Here is a 19,645-nt window from a genome sequence, read left to right on the forward strand (position 1 = left end):
GGGAGAGGTGACATCCTGCATGGGGCATTATATGGGGGGGTGATATCCTGCATGGAGCATTACATGGGGGTATGACATCCTGCATGGGGCATTATATGGGAGGAGAGGTGACATCCTGCATGGGGCATTATATGGGGGGGAAGAGGTGACATCCTGCATGGGGCATTATATGGGAGGGTGACATCCTGCATTGGGCATTATATGGGATTAGAGGTGACATCCTGCATGGGGCATTATATGGGGGGGGGACATCCTGCATGGGGCATTATATGGGGAGGAAGTGAAATCCTGCATGGGGCTTTATGTGGGGGCACAACCTGCATGGGGCATTATGTGGAGGCCAGTATTCTGTATAGAGTGTTATAAGGGAGCCAGTATCCAGTATGGAGTGCTATATGGGGACCAGTATCCTGTATGGAGCGTTATATGGGGACGAGTATTCTTCATGGAGCGTTATATGGGGGCCAGTATCCTGTATGGAGCAATATATGGGGCCCATAGTACTGTATGGAGGACTATGATGTCTGGTCTGTGCTGTGCGCTGCGAGGATTCGCCAGTTTCTGAGCTATTGTAGAATTTACAATAGATATCGCTCATGTAATGTAAGAAGTGAAATCTTTGTCCTTGTACTATATATATATATATCTGTACATCATGAATCATGATATGTGTTAAAGCGGCCCACTGAGACACTTTCGCCCAGGGCCCACAAAAACTTGGAGCCGGGCCTGGTCCGATAGAATGTTCGGAGTTCCGGGGGAAGTCTGTTGGAATGTTCGGCATTCCAGGGGAAGTCCAATAGAGTGTTCGGTGTACCGGGGAAGTCCATTGAAATGTTCGGAGTTCCAGGGGAAGTCCGTTGGAATTTTCTGAGTTCCGGGGGAAGTTTTCTGCAGGGAGAGAGAGAGAATTTTTCTAGCTCAAAAGTTTGGGTCCTCATTGTTTTCAATGGGGTTTGGGTTCTGGTTCAAGTTCACGTAAAGTTTTGGTATCCAAATTGAACTTCCACGGGTCCACTCATCCCTACTCAGGTTCCACCAATCCCAATAGGCGATGTCACAGTTCCCCCTCCTCCTTTCAAAATGACCTTTGCACACGCTCATTAGACGCTTCCACAGGGTCAGACTCAGTTTATTGCTGCTAATGTACATGTGCATTTCCTGAAACAACAGAAAGTTAGAGTCTAAAAAGCCCCAGTGGCCGGTGTGAAAATTGTAAGAATTTTATTTTTATTTTTTAATAGATTGCGGTATCAAAAAAAATTGCCAAAAATTTAAAAAATAAAAATACATATAGTAGATAAACCTGATTTACACAATAGGTTATTTTCTGACCATAGCTTTCCTTTAATCTAAAGTACTAGGAAGGGTTAAGCACTTCATGACACAAAGGTTTCACCTCTTCTTCCTTTGGACACTTTGCATTGGCCGTGGGCGGCATGGAAGCGCAGTGGTTAGCACACGGCGGCGCAGTGGTTAGCACACGGCGGCGCAGTGGTTAGCACACGGCGGCGCAGTGGTTAGCACACGGCGGAGCAGTGGTTAGCACACGGCGGCGCAGTGGTTAGCACACGGCGGCGCAGTGGTTAGCACACGGCGGCGCAGTGGTTAGCACACGGCGGCGCAGTGGTTAGCACTGCAGCCTTGCAGCGCTGGGGTCCTGGGTTCAAATCCCCCGAAGGACAACATCTGCAAGGAGTTTGTATGTTCTCCCCGTGTTTGTGTGGGTTTCCTCCGGGTTCCTCCCACACTCCAAAGACATACTGATAGGGAATCTAGATTGTGAGCCCCAATGAGGACAGTGATGATAATGTATGTGAAGCTCTGCGGAATATGTTAGCGCTATATAAAAATAAAGATTATTATTATTTTTGGATTTTCGAATTCTAAAAAAAATTGATACATCTTAGCCAAAAGTATATGTACCCTTGAATCCATCGCATATAAAAACTCTGAACATTAATAGACATTCACTCTTTTGCTTGAAGAGCTGAGGTTGGGCGCGTATGAAGGTTGGGCACAGTTTAAGGTGGGGTACAGGATAAGGTTGGGTACGGATGAAGGTTGGGCACACATGAAGGTGGGGCACAGGATACGGTTGGGCACGGATGAAAGTTGGGCACAGATGAAGGTTGGGCACAGGATAAGATTGGACACAGGATAAGGTTGGGAGCAGATGAAGGTTAGGCACAGGATAAGATTGGGCATAGGATAAGATTGGGCACAGGATAAGGTTGGGCACAAGATAAGTTTGAGCATGGATGAAGGTGGGGCACAGGATAAGTTGGGGCACAGGATAAGTTGGGGCACATGATAAGGTGGGGCACAGGATAAGGTTGGGCATGGATGAAGGTTGGGCACACATGAAGGTGGGGCACAGGATACGGTTGGGCACACATGAAGGTGGGGCACAGGATAAGCTGAGGCACAGGATAATGTTGGGCACAGGATAAGGTTGGGCACAGGATAAGATTGGACACAGGATAAGGTTGGGAGCGGATGAAGGTTAGGCACAGGATAAGATTGGGCATAGGATAAGATTGGGCACAGGGTAAGGTTGGGCACAGGATAAGTTTGAGCATGGATGAAGGTGGGGCACAGGATAAGTTGGGGCACAGGATAAGGTTGGGCACAGGATAAGTTTGGGCACAGGATAAGGTTGGGCATAGGATAAGGTTGGGCATGGATGAAGGTGGGGCACAGGATACGTTGGGGCACAGGATAAGGTTGGGCACAGGATAAGGTTGTTCACGTAGTTGGTGTTCCAATTTATTACTATGGAAAATGGTACAAAACGCCATACAGTCAGATCTGCTTTTAGGTATAAATGTACCTTGTTATGGTGCGCACCACGTACATACACTAAGCGGGTGAAGAGTCAGTACTGATGTCACCAGGAGGATTGTACAGACCTGACATAAATTACTCATTCTTTTTTTTTTTCTATTGGGGGTTGTAACATTTTTCCAAAAATAGTGATGAGATATAACAACAAGTTAAAGGAGGGAGACATAGCATGGTGCATTATCAGTAAATCCAGTTCAACAGCAAAAATCCTGCAATCTGGCATCAAAGAGTCCTATTACCGCCACCGCTATTTGGTGCTGTAAGTAAATATGTCTATGAGAACCAATCATGGCTTGCTTGCTATTACAGCCTGGGTTATAATTTGGCCCTCTGAGCTCATATCGTCAGCAGATGTGCAGGGACGCATTGTGTTTACATGCACAACCATTGCCTTATGGATGTGATACATGTATAAGGTTCTTTATTGTTATCTTCCACATTTGGAGCATACAGGTGGTGGAGGATGCGGGCAGCACACGAAAACAAACAATGGCTTCCTGCAGCAGCACAACAGGTGCAGGATTCTTCCACAGTGGGTCCAAATTGACACAGATTGTGAAATTCATGACGTGCTGTTATACTTGGGCACCTCCTATAGATATTGGTGGTATATATATATATATATATATATGTATTGCACAATCTAGTCTCAGAAAGTGCTACAATATTGCATCCCTGACACCTCAATATATTTTACATTGAGATGCTTAGTAACTTTAGCCTTCATTATTTTGACCTAATCCAATAGTCAAAGAAAAATTGAGCCAAGACTGCTGGGGAACTAAAAGTCCCAGCATGGTCGAGACATGAAGAAGACCACAGGTTGCTCTAAATACTCTACAATCCTTTCTCTTCTTCCATTTCCTCTTCTTTCCCATCGCCTCCCTCCCCCCTTTTGTCCTCCCAATCTATGGGACCCTCTTCCAGCAGCTTCACTTGAGGGTCAGACAGTGGAAACTTAGAGGCAGTACGCCCCCTCCCTGTGACAGAGCCACCTCCTGGGTCTTCCCAGTCCACAGCTGTTTGGGAGGCTAGGATCCATCGCTGCTTGGTCTGCATTATTCTCTCCATCTATGAGGATGCAAAGGGGAATGTAAGGAGAGGAATCGCATGGAAGAAGCGAGAACTGCTCCATTATCATTGGCACAGATCTGAGCAGCGAGCTATCCACCGCCTTCCAGGGGATGATGTGAAATCCACATAGGAACAGGTTCATTTGCTCCATACATCTGACTGCTAAGCCTGATCCATCTGACTGCATAGGCTGGGGAGTGGGGGGGGAAGCTGGATTCAGCACTGATTGCTAACTTTGCAGAAAGGAAAGACTGGAAGAAGACCCCTTATTCCTGAAATAGTGCATAGAAAGGCTTGCCAGCTGAGGAGCCTGGAAGGATGCTGTCCCCAGCTCCTGCCATCATCCCCTGCAGTTCTTGGATTTTCTCTGAATCAGACACCAATGCTCTTCTGCATGATCTTCAGACTGCATGGCAGAGCTGAGAGGTGAGCAATCTATTTTATCTGCTGCTGATGATAATAAATACACTTATAGGGTACCTGTCCCCCCTCCTTACCCAAAACTGTGCACCCCCCTCTCTAATAATCCTGGAGCTGATCTTGGTTCCTCTAATCCTAGTCCAGAGAGAGAATGAAGTCATTGCATTAAAATAGGACGAGCAGGACTTCATTTTCTCCAGGACTTCATTATATCCATGGTGTAGGTGGCTTATAAAAGAGGAGGAGGGGGGTGTAGGATATAAGTTTTATGATAAGACGTATCTGTAGATCTTACATAGGTCTGCGTGTCCTTCACCATATGCTGGTTCAGAGTAGGGAGCTTAGAGTTGGGGGATTTTTGCAATGAAAATGAAATGCGTATATAAGAGGTATTATTAACCCATCCATGTAATGGGGGGGGGGATTTAATGGGGGCAGTAGATTTCAAATCTGAACGCAATGGGTTAAATTCTAATAGGGGATGGAGTGTGTGTGTGTGTGGGGGGGGATTCTTTTAATTTGCATTTTAATCCTTAAAGCGTGATAACCTTTCGATTAGATACAGTCACTTTCAGCTCCTGAGGCAAACAGGAAGCTGCCAAAGGGTTTTTTTGTTCCCATCAGTTGGGTTCACTTCGCCTCAATAGGGGATTTTAATGTCCCTATTGTTGCGACGAATGCATTCGCCTGATTCATGGGCTCCCCTATAGAGTCTCTTCCCCTGATTCATCGGCTCCCCTATAGAGTCTCTTCCCCTGATTCATGGGCTCCCCTATAGAGTCTCTTCCCCCCATTTCATGAGATCCTCATAGAGCGTCTTCCTCTGATTCATGAGATCCCCTATAGAGTCTCTCCCCTCAGTTCATGAGATCCCCTGTAGAGTCTCTCCCCCAATTCATGAGATCCCCATAGAGCCTCTTCCTCCAATTCATAAGATCCCCTATAGAGTCTCTTCTCCCCGATTCATGAGATCCCCTATAGAGTCTCTTCTCCCCGATTCATGAGATCCCCTGTAGAGTCTCTTCTCCCCGATTCATGAGATCCCCTATAGAGTCTCTTCTCCCCAATTCATGAGATCCCCTATAGAGTCCCTTCCTCCTTATTCATGAGATCCCCTATAGAGTCCCTTCCTCCTTATTCATGAGATCCCCTATAGAGTCTCTTCCCCTCGATTCATGGGCTCTCCTATAGAGTCTCTTCCCCATATTCATGAGATCCCCTATAGAGTCCCTTCCTCCTTATTCATGAGATCCCCTATAGAGTCTCTTCCCCTCGATTCATGGGCTCTCCTATAGAGTCTCTTCCCCCATATTCATGAGATTCTCTATAGAGTCTCTTCACCTGGTTCATGAGATCCCCTATAGAGTCTCTTCCCCTCAATTAATGAGATCCCCTATAGAATATCTTCACCCCAATTCATGAGATCCCCTATAGAGTCTCTTCACCCCATATTCATGAGATCCCCTATAGAATCTCTTCCCCTCAATTCATTAGATCCCCTATAGAGTCTCTTCACCCCATATTCATGAGATCCCCTATAGAATCTCTTCCCCTCAATTCATTAGATCCCCTATAGAGTCTCTTCACCCCATATTCATGACATCCCCTATAGAGTATCTTCCCGTAAATTCATGAGATCCCCTATAGAGTCTCTTCCCCTCAATTCACGAAATCCCCTATAGAGTCTCTTCACCCCAATTCATGACATCCCCTGTAGATTTTCTTCCCCTCAATTCACGAGATCCCCTATAGAGTCGCTTTCCCCCAATTCATGACATCCCCTATCGAGTGTCTTTTTCTCTTACTGTAAACAAAACAGTCTCTCTCTATATATATATATCCTCCCTCTTCCCTTGTAAAGAAAAAGGGAAAGAAGGTTGTCCTATAGTCTCCAGTCCTGGAGGTAGGTGGATGTAGGAGACATGATGAGCAGTATATGGAGGTGCTTCCAGGCTTGGAGGGGTTAAACAGACGTGCTCCATCACATCCCTCCCCTTCTGGCTTTAGTGAAGTGGAGACCAAGGCAGATGAAGTGATGAGGAGCATTTTTTGGCCAAAGTGGATGCTGGTTTCTACTCCCTCTGCCATTTGATGTTCCCCGAAGGACCTTTTTGCAGAATTTGGGGGGGCTCTTGGTTTCCTGGATGCTCTGGATGATGGGGACCCCCTATTTTCCTCCTTATTTTGCACTTGTTCAGGTCTTTGATGTGGATTTTGGAGTGTAAACACCAGTCATCATCTCCAACCCTTTGGTTCTCCTTGCAGATCTGTCCTATTCAGATTGGATCCAGAGAGGAGAAAGGATAGACGGGTGATCTTATCTGGATCTCCTCCACCCCAAAAAAAAAAAATCCAGGTCAGAAAACGACAAGGAATCGATTGCTCCAGTGATCAGGAGTGGGATGAAGACTTCTCCTTGAGTCTCTAGGGCTTCTGTCACCACCAGATTTCCTTTTTTTTTTGGCATGGGTTTTGGAAGGATCTGGTGTCTACTGGATCACAGCTGATCCCAGCAGCCTCAATGTGGATTTTATAATCGGGTTTTCCATTTCGTGAAGGAAATAACACTGATAACTTTACGCCTCCTACGTGTTCTGCACATTTTGCCATGGGATTGGAAATTGCCTAAATTCTTTCTCTCGTCGGAAACCAGTTGTGTATTTCGTTTTCCGCCTTCTATCCTACAAGTGAGATGTATGAGATGGAAAAGCAAGGATTGTTCAGTGCCCTTTGTTACCTGATGCTCAATTCCCCTCTCCTCTTCACTGTACACGGTGAGTACCTTTTATCTTGGATGATTTTGCTCCATTTTTTGTTGTTGCACCCTGCACCATTTTTTACAGGTGCAGCATTAAATGCCCAAAAAAATGTAAAAAAAATTAGAATTTCATATGAGAGATGTAGACAATAATGTAACATCTGCCTGGGATATAGATGCAAGAATAAAGGGGGGATGTAAATGGGTCATTGTGCAGGTGATCTAAAGGGGGGAGTAATGTGCATTGGGTTTGCTTTGATTTGCACAATTGCTGGTGGATTGGTCTGGGGGGGGGGGGGGTTCTGCACTAAGGGGGGGATGTCATTATCAGTGAGAGTAGCCAGGGATTGTTTTCCATGGAGAAGTGGATGCTGAGTAATATTGCATTATGTTACTTTTTAATCCACTGGAGTCTCATTGAACAGACCCCAGAGTAAAGCCAGATCAGATTAGAGCAGAACAGTCTGATCTTGTCTATTAATCTCTGCTGTTAACCACCCCCCCCCCTGTAAACTCTATCTTCTGCTCTCAGCCACATTCACCGAAGTCCCCAAAGATGTGACTATAAGGGAGGGAGATGATATAGAGATGCCTTGTGCTTTTCGTGCCAGCGGGTCCTCATCATTCTCTTTGGAAATCCAATGGTGGTACCTAAAGGAGGCGACCAGGGAAACTGCACTGGAGCTATCACTCACTGCTCCCGGGAGCAGGAACAAGGTAACGATCCGACTACGACTACGTTCCATGTGCAATGCAACACTGGACACATGAGTCACACAGCAATGGGCATAGGGGGTGGCAAAAAATCATCACTGCACCCCAAGAGGCTCCCTCCCAGCCCTGCAATTAGTTATTGAAATGGAGGTAAATAGCTATTGACAAGCAGAGTTATTGAGTTAAATGTATGCAAGGAAAGGCAGCAGAATGCAAGGAGCTGCCAAGAAGCATTGCACAGGATGAGCTGCTCCCAGAGCCCCCGGCTGGAAACCGAGGACTTGCTATTTTGGAGCTAGAAGTCAATTGACCCCTTTTTAATACAGGGGCAGCTCTGTGCTAAAGCAATCATTTACATTTATGTCATTTGGCCCAGGATGTGAAGAGGATCTGCTGTCCAAGAGCAGAGGCAGGGAGGCTGCAGAGGAGAGGTCCAAGAGCAGAGGCAGGGAGGCTGCAGAGGAGAGGTCCAAGAGCAGAGGCAGGGAGGCTGCAGAGGAGAGGTCCAAGAGCAGAGGCAGGGAGGCTGCAGAGGAGAGGTCCAAGAGCAGAGCCAGGGAGGCTGCAGAGGAGAGGTCCAAGAGCAGAGGCAGGGAGGCTGCAGAGGAGAGGTCCAAGAGCAGAGCCAGGGAGGCTGCAGAGGAGAGGTCCAAGAGCAGAGGCAGGGAGGCTGCAGAGGAGAAGTCCAAGAGCAGAGCCAGGGAGGCTGCAGAGGAGAGGTCCAAGAGCAGAGGCAAGGAGGCTGCAGAGGAGAGGTCCAAGAGCAGAGGCAGGGAGGCTGCAGAGGAGAGGTCCAAGAGCAGAGGCAGGGAGGCTGCAGAGGAGAGGTCCAAGAGCAGAGGCAGGGAGGCTGCAGAGGAGAGGTCCAAGAGCAGAGGCAGGGAGGCTGCAGAGGAGAAGTCCAAGAGCAGAGGCAGGGAGGCTGCAGAGGAGAGGTCCAAGAACAGAGGCAGGGAGGCTGCAGAGGAGAGGTCCAAGAGCAGAGGCAGGGAGGCTGCAGAGGAGAGGTCCAAGAGCAGAGGCAGGGAGGCTGCAGAGGAGAGGTCCAAGAGCAGAGCCAGGGAGGCTGCAGAGGAGAGGTCCAAGAGCAGAGGCAGGGAGGCTGCAGAGGAGAGGTCCAAGAGCAGAGGCAGGGAGGCTGCAGAGGAGAGGTCCAAGAGCAGAGGCAGGGAGGCTGCAGAGGAGAGGTCCAAGAGCAGAGGCAGGGAGGCTGCAGAGGAGAAGTCCAAGAGCAGAGCCAGGGAGGCTGCAGAGGAGAGGTCCAAGAGCAGAGGCAGGGAGGCTGCAGAGGAGAGGTCCAAGAGCAGAGGCAGGGAGGCTGCAGAGGAGAGGTCCAAGAGCAGAGCCAGGGAGTCTGCAGAGCAGAGGTCCAAGAGCAGAGGCAGGGAGGCTGCAGAGGAGAGGTCCAAGAGCAGAGGCAGGGAGGCTGCAGAGGAGAGGTCCAAGAGCAGAGGCAGGGAGGCTGCAGAGGAGAGGTCCAAGAGCGCAGGCAAGGAGGCTGCAGAGGAGAAGTCCAAGAGCAGAGCCAGGGAGGCTGCAGAGGAGAGGTCCAAGAGCAGAGCCAGGGAGTCTGCAGAGCAGAGGTCCAAGAGCAGAGGCAGGGAGGCTGCAGAGGAGAGGTCCAAGAGCAGAGGCAGGGAGGCTGCAGAGGAGAGGTCCAAGAGCAGAGCCAGGGAGGCTGCAGAGGAGAGGTCCAAGAGCAGAAGCAGGGAGGCTGCAGAGGAGAGGTCCAAGAGCAGAGGCAGGGAGGCTGCAGATGAGAGGTCCAAGAGCAGAGCCAGGGAGGCTGCAGAGGAGAGGTCCAAGAGCAGAGGCAGGGAGGCTGCAGAGGAGAGGTCCAAGAGCAGAGCCAGGGAGGCTGCAGAGGAGAGGTCCAAGAGCAGAGGCAGGGAGGCTGCAGAGGAGAGGTCCAAGAGCAGAGGCAGGGAGGCTGCAGAGGAGAGGTCCAAGAGCAGGGGCAGGGAGGCTGCAGAGGAGAGGTCCAAGAGAAGAGGCAGGGAGGCTGCAGAGGAGAGGTCCAAGAGCAGAGCCAGGGAGGCTGCAGAGGAGAGGTCCAAGAGCAGAGGCAGGGAGGCTGCAGATGAGAGGTCCAAGAGCAGAGCCAGGGAGGCTGCAGAGGAGAGGTCCAAGAGCAGAGCCAGGGAGGCTGCAGAGGAGAGGTCCAAGAGCAGAGGCAGGGAGGCTGCAGAGGAGAGGTCCAAGAGCAGAGCCAGGGAGGCTGCAGAGGAGAGGTCCAAGAGCAGAGCCAGGGAGGCTGCAGAGGAGAGGTCCAAGAGCAGAGCCAGGGAGGCTGCAGAGGAGAGGTCCAAGAGCAGAGCCAGGGAGGCTGCAGAGGAGAGGTCCAAGAGCAGAGGCAGGGAGGCTGCAGATGAGAGGTCCAAGAGCAGAGCCAGGGAGGCTGCAGAGGAGAGGTCCAAGAGCAGAGCCAGGGAGGCTGCAGAGGAGAGGTCCAAGAGCAGAGGCAGGGAGGCTGCAGAGGAGAGGTCCAAGAGCAGAGGCAGGGAGGCTGCAGAGGAGAGGTCCAAGAGCAGAGGCAGGGAGGCTGCAGAGGAGAGGTCCAAGAGCAGAGGCAGGGAGGCTGCAGAGGAGAGGTCCAAGAGCAGAGCCAGGGAGTCTGCAGAGCAGAGGTCCAAGAGCAGAGGCAGGGAGGCTGCAGAGGAGAGGTCCAAGAGCAGAGGCAGGGAGGCTGCAGAGGAGAGGTCCGAGAGCAGAGGCAGGGAGGCTGCAGAGGAGAGGTCCAAGAGCAGAGCCAGGGAGGCTGCAGAGGAGAGGTCCAAGAGCAGAAGCAGGGAGGCTGCAGAGGAGAGGTCCAAGATCAGAGGCAGGGAGGCTGCAGAGGAGAGGTCCAAGAGCAGAACCAGGGAAACTGCAGAGGAGAGGTCCAAGAGCAGAGGCAGGGAGGCTGCAGAGGAGAGGTCCAAGAGCAGAGGCAGGGAGGCTGCAGAGGAGAGGTCCAAGAGCAGAGGCAGGGAGGCTGCAGAGGAGAGGTCCAAGAGCAGAGGCAGGGAGGCTGCAGAGGAGAGGTCCAAGAGCAGAGCCAGGGAGGCTGCAGAGGAGAGGTCCAAGAGCAGAAGCAGGGAGGCTGCAGAGGAGAGGTCCAAGATCAGAGGCAGGGAGGCTGCAGAGGAGAGGTCCAAGAGCAGAACCAGGGAAACTGCAGAGGAGAGGTCCAAGAGCAGAGGCAGGGAGGCTGCAGAGGAGAGGTCCAAGAGCAGAGGCAGGGAGGCTGCAGAGGAGAGGTCCAAGAGCAGAGGCAGGGAGGCTGCAGAGGAGAGGTCCAAGAGCAGAGACAGGGAGGCTGCAGAGGAGAGGTCCAAGAGCAGAACCAGGGAGGCTGCAGAGGAGAGGTCCAAGAGCAGAGGCAGGGAGGCTGCAGAGGAGAGGTCCAAGAGCAGAGGCAGGGAGGCTGCAGAGGAGAGGTCCAAGAGCAGAGGCAGGGAGGCTGCAGAGGAGAGGTCCAAGAGCAGAGCCAGGGAGTCTGCAGAGCAGAGGTCCAAGAGCAGAGGCAGGGAGGCTGCAGAGGAGAGGTCCAAGAGCAGAGGCAGGGAGGCTGCAGAGGAGAGGTCCGAGAGCAGAGGCAGGGAGGCTGCAGAGGAGAGGTCCAAGAGCAGAGCCAGGGAGGCTGCAGAGGAGAGGTCCAAGAGCAGAGCCAAGGAGGCTGCAGAGGAGAGGTCCAAGAGCAGAAGCAGGGAGGCTGCAGAGGAGAGGTCCAAGATCAGAGGCAGGGAGGCTGCAGAGGAGAGGTCCAAGAGCAGAACCAGGGAAACTGCAGAGGAGAGGTCCAAGAGCAGAGGCAGGGAGGCTGCAGAGGAGAGGTCCAAGAGCAGAGGCAGGGAGGCTGCAGAGGAGAGGTCCAAGAGCAGAGGCAGGGAGGCTGCAGAGGAGAGGTCCAAGAGCAGAAGCAGGGAGGCTGCAGAGGAGAGGTCCAAGAGCAGAGGCAGGGAGGCTGCAGAGGAGAGGTCCAAGAGCAGAGGCAGGGAGGCTGCAGAGGAGAGGTTCAAGGGTGGTCTGATTTATTGGGTCATATTCTGTTAATATGGAGATCTGTCAGTCCAGAGAGGCTGGAGGAGGAGACACATGGAGGAGATTTATATACAGGAGATACATAGATGAGATACACAGGATCCACATATAAGGGATATTCATCCTGAACTCTGCAGATAATCTCCTGTCCCTCCTCTGCCCTCCACACATCTGTCTCTCATCACTCTCTCCCTCATCCTTCTTTCTCTCTCCTCACCCTCCATCGCTCTCCCTCACCTCCTCTTTCCTCTGCCTCTCTCACAGCCTCACCTTATTTCCCCATCTTTCTCCTTCTCTCTGTTCTTTCTCTTTTTTTGCTTTTCTGTCTCTTCTGTTATTTTCTTTATTTACCACTTTTTTTTCTTTTCTTTTTTTATTCTTTCTTTGACCTGTTATTTCTCAGTGTGCAAATAAATACTCCTCACTCTGCCTCATCCTAATTACACTGAAAGGTCAGATCAATCTCATATCTATCTATCATCTATTATCTATCATCTATTATCTATCATCTATTATCTATCATCTATCTATCTATTATCTATCTATTATCTATCTATTATCTATCTATCATCTATCTATCATCTATCTATCTATCTATCATCTATCTATCTATCTATTCTCTATCTATCATCTATCTATCATCTATCTATCTATCTATTATCTATCTATCTATCATCTATCTATCATCTATCTATCTATCTATCTATCATCTATCTATTATCTATCATCTATTATCTATCATTTATCTATTATCTATCTATTATCTATCTATATATCTATTATCTATCTATCATCTATCTATTATCTATCTATCTATATATCTATTATCTATCTATTATCTATTATCTATCTATCCATTATCTATCTATCTATCTATCATCTATTATCTATCTATTATCTATCTATCTATCTATCATCTATCTATTATCTATTATCTATCTATCTATTATCTATCTATCTATCTATTATCTATCTATTATCTATCTATTATCTATCTATCTATTATCTATCTATTATCTATCTATTATCTATCTATCTATTATCTATCTATCTATCTCTCTATTATCTATCTATCAATCTTTCCATCTATCTATTATCTATCTATTATTATCTATAGATTATCTTACTATCTATTTATTATCTATCATCTATTATCTATCATCTATCTATTATCTCTCTATGATCTATCTATGATCTCTCTATTATCTATCCCTCTATCTATCTATCTATTATCTATCTATCTATTATCTATCTATTATCTATCTATCTATCTATTAATCTATTATCTATCTATTATCTATCTATTATCTATCTATCTATTATCTATCTATCTATCCATCTATCTGCCTATTATTTGGGTTCCCACTCCCTTCCATATGTGCGGGGTTACACTATCTTTTTCCTGCCCGTCCTCCATAGACCCTGATGTGATATTTGAGGGGGTGCAGTGATGTCCCCTGGACTCTCCCCAGTATTTGTGGTTTCGCCTCCTCCGTTGCAGCAGAGATCGGCCGTTGATCTCTGCTACTTGTGTGTATACAGCCCTGAGGCGGCCGCGCACCGGGGAGCAGCACCGGCTCCTGCTTACGAGATGGTGATTACCGTCATGGCAGTGCGGCCCCCCAGATGGCCGGTGAAAGCCTCATTCACACTAGACCTTAGAAGGTGCGGTATTATTGCGCAGTGTCCCACAATGTCACCTTGCTGTCCACTCACTTCTGTTTCTCTCTCATTTTTTCAGGTCATTGCCAATAAGGACGGGACAAAAATCAGTGTAAGTGGCCGGGTCTCTTCTTTAATTTCATCCCATTTGTAAAAATTTGCAAAAATGAAGACTTCAATAGAGAGTCATTCGGACGAAGGTTTCGCTGTGATACATTAAAAGCGAAGCTGCGTAATCATAATGGTGGGCAAATAGGGAGTCGAATCACAAACGGGTGAAACCGCTCACCTCAGATGTAGCAGAGTTGGTCAGGTTTGGTGGGTGCCAACAAGTCACTCCTCTTTGGCCTGGTAAACGACTGAGGAAGCAAAGCGAAACCTAGAGGAAAGAAAATCCCAACTCCAACTAGTAGATTGACCTACAGTCCTATGTAAAATCACATGGCACGACCATGTGTCTTTATGGTGCACAAAGCTGGTATCCTGGTGTGGTAGATTGATCCAGATAGAAGAAGCCCCTTCTTCATAATGCACAATCCCACCTGCTTTGGGGCTAGATGTGGCCCCTGGACCTCTTGGGTCCCCGGTTGCACCTATGGTTTGTCCGCCCTGCGTTGCATCCTTCCAGCAAGGACCCCAATGGCGTTTTGTCCTCCCGAGGGATGAGATTAATAAGAGTGGGGGATGAGCTGCAGATTATGTGATGGTGGTCTTATTTCGATGCTTCATTCTTTGGCTCGGGATCGATGATGAATGAGTTGAGCTTTAAGTCCAGGATATTTTAGGAGGAAATCTATCTGTGATAAAGGCCATGGGTGAGACCTTTATGTTTGGGGAGGCTTAAACCACAATGGGTGAAAATTGGGAAGACTTGAAATGACGGAGATGAAAAAGAACCTAGAAGAAGCAATCAGAGTCTGGCACAATGGGGGCTTTATCCTCTACGGGGGGCCCTGCTGCGTGCATCATCATAGGGAAAACTGCTTACAGCCCCCCTGCCCCTCCCCCGTTCAGGCCAAACACAGAAATGTCCCCACGTGCATCTATGTACCGGTGCCTCTAGGGGGGGCCATAAGGAACTAAGCCTATAGTCAGCCCATCCATTGGTTTAAAAGCCGTTATCAATCCAATAGATCATTACCAGGCCATCACGTTGTGGTTATTGGGACACATGGGTAATGATAAAACTGCTTGCTGTCAGTAAATGGTGGCATTTGTGTGGATGGAAACTGGTGCAGAGAATGTGCATAACCCTGGAGTCCAGACTGATACATTGTATCAAGAGCAGAGAATGCACAGAACCCTGGAGTCCAGACTGATACATTGTATCAAGAGCAGAGAATGCACAGAACCCTGGAGTCCAGACTGATACATTGTATCAAGAGCAGAGAATGCACAGAACCCTGGAGTCCAGACTGATACATTGTATCAAGAGCAGAGAATGCACAGAACCCTGGAGTCCAGACTGATACATTGTATCAAGAGCAGAGAATGCGCACAACCCTGGAGTCCAGACTGATACATTGTATCAAGAGCAGAGAATGCACAGAAGCCTGAAGTCCAGACTGATACATTGTATCAAGAGCAGAGAATGCACAGAACCCTGGAGTCCAGACTGATACATTGTATCAAGAGCAGAGAATGCGCAGAACCCTGGAGTCCAGACTGATACATTGTATCAAGAGCAGAGAATGCACAGAAGCCTGAAGTCCAGACTGATACATTGTATCAAGAGCAGAGAATGTGGAATATACAAATAGAACAGTAAAGATGTAACCATAACAAACTCTCAGCTGTGAGGAGAAGGGCTCTCACCACCTGGGTGCAGTGAAGAACGTCCTCATTCACTGAGATATATATATGTATTTACATCAAAATTATAGTTTTTGAAATGCAGACACTATTCACAGAGCCGGGGGCTCGGGGGGCTGACACGTCCCAATACTGAAACATTTAGCAGGTTACAAGGTAACGAGGAGAATAGATGACATGGGTGTGTTTGTCGTTAGTAGGATTCACTATCAGGCGGCTTTCAGAATTAATTTTATTACAAAGCCCCCAGCAAATCCTCTCAACAAAATAGTAACCCACCTCCCACCGCAGATGATAAATTATCTATGTGCTCAGGATGTAGGAAGCCGAAGAGAAGGAAAAGCAGAGAGCAACATGAGGGAGGGATAGATAGATAGATAGATGATAGATAGATGATAGATAGATAATAGATAGATAGATAATAGATAGATAATAGATAATAGATAGATAGATAGATAATAGATAGATGATAGATAGATGATAGATAGATAATAGATAGATAGATAATAGATAGATAATAGATAGATAATAGATAGATAGATAGATAGATAGATAGATAATAGATAGATAGATGATAGATAGATAGATAATAGACAGATAGATAGATAGATAATAGATAGATAGATAATAGATAGATAGATAGATAGATAATAGATAGATGATAGATAGATAGATAATAGATAGATAGATAATAGATAGATAGATAGATAATAGATAGATAGATAGATGATAGATAGATAGATAGATAGATAATAGATAGATAGATAATAGATAGATAGATAGATAATAGATAGATAGATAGATGATAGATAGATAGATAATAGATAGATAGATAATAGATAGATAGATAGATAATAGATAGATAGATAGATGATAGATAGATAGATAGATAGATAATAGATAGATAGATAATAGATAGATAGATAATAGATAGATAAATAGATATATAGAGGGATAGATAATAGATAGATAGATAATAGATAGATAGATAGATAAATAGATATATAGAGGGATAGATAATATATAGATAGATAATAGATAGATAGATAGATAATAGATAGATAAATAGATATATAGAGGGATAGATATATGTAAAAAAAAACTGACCAGCACATCCCAAATGTGAACAGGTGCAAGCTGCAGAAACTGCATAAGATATATAAAAAGAAAGCGCAGCAGCACTCCATTATGGCCAAGATACATAAAGACAATAAAACCATTTAATTTAAACTGTGTTATTACTCAATAAGCTTTACTTACAAAAAACTGAGGTTCTTAGCGCATAAATTGGCCAATTCATGTGTGCCCATCAACCGCTGCAAGGTGACCTCCCGTCTGATGGGTACTACTCTGCCTACATGCCTCTCTTGGGCTACAAGCCTATAACTCTGGACAGGACATGCCACTTCTGGGCTGAAACACCTACAATTTAAATGGGCTGGTAGAATAGAACATACATCACCTGCTGGTTAAATGGGGGGAGTGCAAGGTCAAACAGGAGGCAGTTCCCACCTCCTATAGTAATATGTCAAAAAAAAAAAAGGGGATAGATAGATAGATGATAGATAATAGATAGATAATAGATAGATAATAGATAGATAGATAATAGATAGATAATAGATAGATGATAGATAGATGATAGATAATAGATAGATAATAGATAGATAGATAGATGATAGATAGATAATAGATAGATAGATGATAGATAATAGATAGATAATAGATAGATAATAGATAGATAGATAATAGATAGATATATAGATAATAGATAGATAGATAATAGATTGATAATAGATAGATAGATAATAGATAGATAATAGATAGATAGATAGATAGATAGATAATAGATAGATAGATAATAGATAGACAGATGATAGATAATAGATAGATAGATAGATAATAGATAGATAGATGATAGATAATAGATAGATAATAGATAGATAATAGATAGATAGATGATAGATAGATAGATAATAGATAGATAATAGATAGATAATAGATAGATAATAGATAGATAATAGATAGATAGATAGATGATAGATAGATAATAGATAGATAGATGATAGATAATAGATAGATAATAGATAGATAATAGATAGATAGATAATAGATAGATATATAGATAATAGATAGATAGATAGATAGATAGATAGGTAATAGATAGATAATAGATAGATAATAGATAGATAGATAATAGATAGATATATAGATAATAGATAGATAGATAATAGATTGATAATAGATAGATAGATAATAGATAGATAATAGATAGATAGATAGATAGATAGATAGATAGATAATAGATAGATAGATATATAGAGGGATAGATAATATATAGATAGATAATAGATCGATAGATAATAGATAGATAATAGATAGATAATAGATAGATAGATAGATAATAGATAGATAGATGATAGATAATAGATAGATAGATGATAGATAATAGATAGATAATAGATAGATGATAGATAATAGATAGATAGATGATAGATAATAGATAGATAATAGATAGATGATAGATAGATAATAGATAGATAGATAGATAATAGATGATAGATAGATAATAGATAGATAGATGATAGATAATAGATAGATAATAGATAGATAGATAATAGATAGATAATAGATAGATAGATAGATAATAGATAGATAATAGATAATAGATAGATAATAGATAGATAGATAGATAATAGATAGATAGATAGATAGATAGATAATAGATAGATAATGGATAGATAGAGGGATAGATAATAGATAGATAGATAATAGATAGATAATAGATAGATAATGGATAGATAGATAATAGATAGATAGATAATAGATAGATAGATAATAGATAGATAGAGGGATAGATAGATAGATGATAGATAGATAATAGATAGATAATAGATAGATGATAGATAGATAATAGATAGATGATAGATCGATAATAGATAGATAGATAATAGATAGATAGATGATAGATAGATAATAGATAGATAGATAATAGATAGATGATAGATAGATGATAGATAGATAATAGATAGATAGATGATAGATAGATAATAGATAGATGATAGATAATAGATAGATAGATAGATAATAGATAGATAGATAGATAATAGATAGATAATAGATAGATAATAGATAGATAGATAATAGATAGATGATAGATAATAGATAGATAATAGATAGATAGATAATAGATAGATAATAGATAGATAGATAGATAGATAGATAGATAGATAATAGATAGATAGATATATAGAGGGATAGATAATATATAGATAGATAATAGATCGATAGATAATAGATAGATAATAGATAGATAGATAGATAGATAATAGATAGATAGATGATAGATAATAGATAGATAGATGATAGATAATAGATAGATAATAGATAGATGATAGATAATAGATAGATAGATGATAGATAATAGATAGATAATAGATAGATGATAGATAGATAATAGATAGATAGATAGATAATAGATAATAGATAGATAATAGATAGATAGATAATAGATAGATAATAGATAGATAGATAGATAATAGATAGATAATAGATAATAGATAGATAATAGATAGATAGATAGATAATAGATAGATAGATAGATAGATAGATAGATAATAGATAGATAGATAATAGATAGATAGAGGGATAGATAATAGATAGATAGATAATAGATAGATAATAGATAGATAATGGATAGATAGATAATAGATAGATAGATAATAGATAGATAGATAATAGATAGATAGAGGGATAGATAGATAGATGATAGATAGATAATAGATAGATAATAGATAGATGATAGATAGATAATAGATAGATGATAGATCGATAATAGATAGATAGATAATAGATAGATAGATGATAGATAGATAATAGATAGATAGATAATAGATAGATGATAGATAGATGATAGATAGATAATAGATAGATAGATGATAGATAGATAATAGATAGATGATAGATAATAGATAGATAGATAGATAATAGATAGATGATAGATAGATAATAGATAGATAGATAATAGATAGATGATAGATAATAGATAGATAGATAGATGATAGATAGATGATAGATAGATGATAGATAGATAGATGATAGATAGATAGATAGACAGATGTATTATTCTCTGCCCCTATAACCAGCAGTGGGGGCGGCGCTGCTATAGTAATGTCACATAGAGGAAGAATCAGAAAATTAAGGGGTCACCATTGCCGGTATATTGAGGTCCTATGGTCATTTTCTATCTGTTTCTGGAGACGGTGGGTGACGATCACTATGGCGAGTGAGTTTTTGATGTTGCAGATTTTCCGCACCCGTCAATTAAAACAGGTAACT

At 44.0% G+C, this 19,645-nt stretch overlaps 1 protein-coding gene across 2 annotated transcripts in view; it reads left to right on the forward strand.

Annotated features, from left to right (window-relative positions):
* The first annotated feature begins 3,776 nt into the window (after nucleotides 1-3,776).
* VSTM2B (V-set and transmembrane domain containing 2B) overlaps nucleotides 3,777-19,645 on the forward strand; it is a 195,051-nt gene continuing 179,182 nt past the window's right edge. The window contains exons 1-4 of one of the 2 annotated variants that reach the window (XM_073659648.1): nucleotides 3,777-4,347; nucleotides 6,607-7,115; nucleotides 7,632-7,816; nucleotides 13,578-13,610. In XM_073659648.1, coding sequence (XP_073515749.1) covers nucleotides 7,034-7,115; nucleotides 7,632-7,816; nucleotides 13,578-13,610 — 300 coding nt within the window. In that variant the 5' untranslated portion in view covers nucleotides 3,777-4,347; nucleotides 6,607-7,033. Of the gene's footprint in view, nucleotides 4,348-4,710; nucleotides 4,731-6,606; nucleotides 7,116-7,631; nucleotides 7,817-13,577; nucleotides 13,611-19,645 lie in introns of those variants that run through there. The other variant, XM_073659649.1, reaches the window with a different exon arrangement.

The sequence above is a fragment of the Phyllobates terribilis genome, unplaced genomic scaffold (assembly GCF_046119375.1).
Source record: "Phyllobates terribilis strain yellow unplaced genomic scaffold, ASM4611937v1 Scaffold_14__1_contigs__length_39327217, whole genome shotgun sequence".
In the NCBI taxonomy this organism is placed as follows: domain Eukaryota; kingdom Metazoa; phylum Chordata; class Amphibia; order Anura; family Dendrobatidae; genus Phyllobates; species Phyllobates terribilis.